Source organism: Bison bison, unplaced genomic scaffold (genome assembly GCF_000754665.1).
Source record: "Bison bison bison isolate TAMUID 2011002044 unplaced genomic scaffold, Bison_UMD1.0 scf7180017864193, whole genome shotgun sequence".
In the NCBI taxonomy this organism is placed as follows: Eukaryota; Metazoa; Chordata; class Mammalia; order Artiodactyla; family Bovidae; genus Bison; species Bison bison.
Window position 1 is genome coordinate 1,864,342 of NW_011494765.1, and position 1,664 is coordinate 1,866,005.

The following is a 1,664-nucleotide window of genomic DNA, read 5'->3' on the forward strand; positions in this document are numbered from 1 at the left end:
CCCCAGCTTCCTCAGGATGGGGGGGAGCCTCAATGGACAGCCGCTGCAGTGAGGACCTGGAAGCACCCTGCCCCGGAGGAGCAGCCCCTTCTCCCCTGGACCTCAGGGCCAAAAACTCCTCTCTCACCCCTCTCCTTGCAGATGGCAGCTCTTCAGAGCCCCTTCTATGGAGACAAAATGAATCTCTTCTCCCTCTGCCAGAAGATCGAGCAGTGTGACTACCCGCCTCTCCCCGGGGAACATTACTCTGAGAAGGTGGGTCTGCAGCCGCCAGGGCTGGACCTGGTGAGCTCCGACGACCAGCAAGGCTCCAGGAGGGGCTGAGCTTGGGTTCACTTAACAGGGTGCAGAAGGAAGTGACTTCTCCACTTCCTGGAGTGAGGAACTCAGGGTTGGGGGCAGATTAAGAGGCAGATCTCGGGGACTTGGTGTGGCCCCCGACAGCAGGGCTGCAGCCCACCCACTGGATAGGAACCAGCAGGAGCTGCCCCACGTGCCCCCTTCTGACCATTTGGCTCCCAGCCCAGGGCTAGAGTGAGGCTCGCTGCTCTGCGACCCCGAGATGGGCTCAGACAACAGGAGGTACACAAGGGGCGGCAGGGCCTCGCTGGCCCCACGCTATGATGGGCAGCCACGTCGCTCCCATGAGAGGAAACCACAGCAAGCAGACCTGCGTCAGACCCTTTGGTGGGCTTATTTTCAACATTCTACACTGAGGACAGGGGCTCTGGATACAGACTCTGACAAGTCTGGCAGTCAGGCTGTGATGGATAAGGCTGTGGGAGAGCGTCTTCTGCCTCAGGTCCCTCTTCTTAAAAGCAGGGCTGATGTTTTGCCTTCATGGATAAAAGGTGAGGAGGAGAGGAGAGGACAGGTTTACAGCCCAGAGTGGTTAACAGTGTAACATACTCACCCTCACGCTTCTTGGGCGAGTCACTGAACTGAGTCTGTTTCCTCATCTGTAAAATAGCGGTAACCCTGGAACCTCCCGCAGAGGATTGAGGTTATGCAGGGAGACGTGCTCAGTCCAGCACCAGGCTAACGTCTACCACCACCATCAGCCAGAGTAGCCACTGGCTGTAGCAGAGCCTGGCTCAAAGGAAACGTTCCACAGGTCGTGTTCAGGGTCAGTACTAGGGGGTGTGACAGGGAGTGTGAGTCTCCCTGGGCTCACCCTGCAGGACCACAGGCCATCGCCTCACAATAACAGCAGCTCACATTTAGGACTGATGAATCCCCCTGCCCCTAATGCCAGTTTACCAGGAAGGTTAAATGACTCAGAAGGGTTAAGTAACTTGCTTGTGATGAAAGCGTTTGACCCAGATGACCCTGCACCTAGCTGCCATGCCATCCTGTTTCCTGAGGGTGTAGCCCTCTTCCATAGCCAGTCATCCAGCCAAGGCGAGGCAGCGTCTGGACTGCTCACTTCACCACTGTGAAGGTTCTGGAAGGAGCAGTCCTTGCCCACCAGGCCGTAGCGACCAGGTGTCCCAGTGTGCTAACCCTGCATCCAAGCAGGCTGACTAGAGGGGCCTCGGCCACCCTTCTGGCAGCCTTCGTTCCCACGCCTGCTGGCTCTGTGGACTCCCCGCAGCAGCCAGAGGGAGGGCAGGAGTGCACACCCTAGAGTTGCTCACTGCACTCTCTCTTGTGGCTGGTGGTTC

The 1,664-nt window shown here is 58.0% G+C and overlaps 1 protein-coding gene across 1 annotated transcript in view; it reads left to right on the forward strand.

Moving 5' to 3' along the window:
* NEK6 (NIMA-related kinase 6) overlaps window positions 1-1,664 on the forward strand; it is a 44,024-nt gene that overhangs the window by 38,963 nt on the left and 3,397 nt on the right. The window contains exon 8 of the mRNA XM_010844034.1: window positions 142-255. Within this exon, the coding sequence (XP_010842336.1) occupies window positions 142-255 (114 nt within the window). The remainder of the gene's footprint in view (window positions 1-141; window positions 256-1,664) is intronic.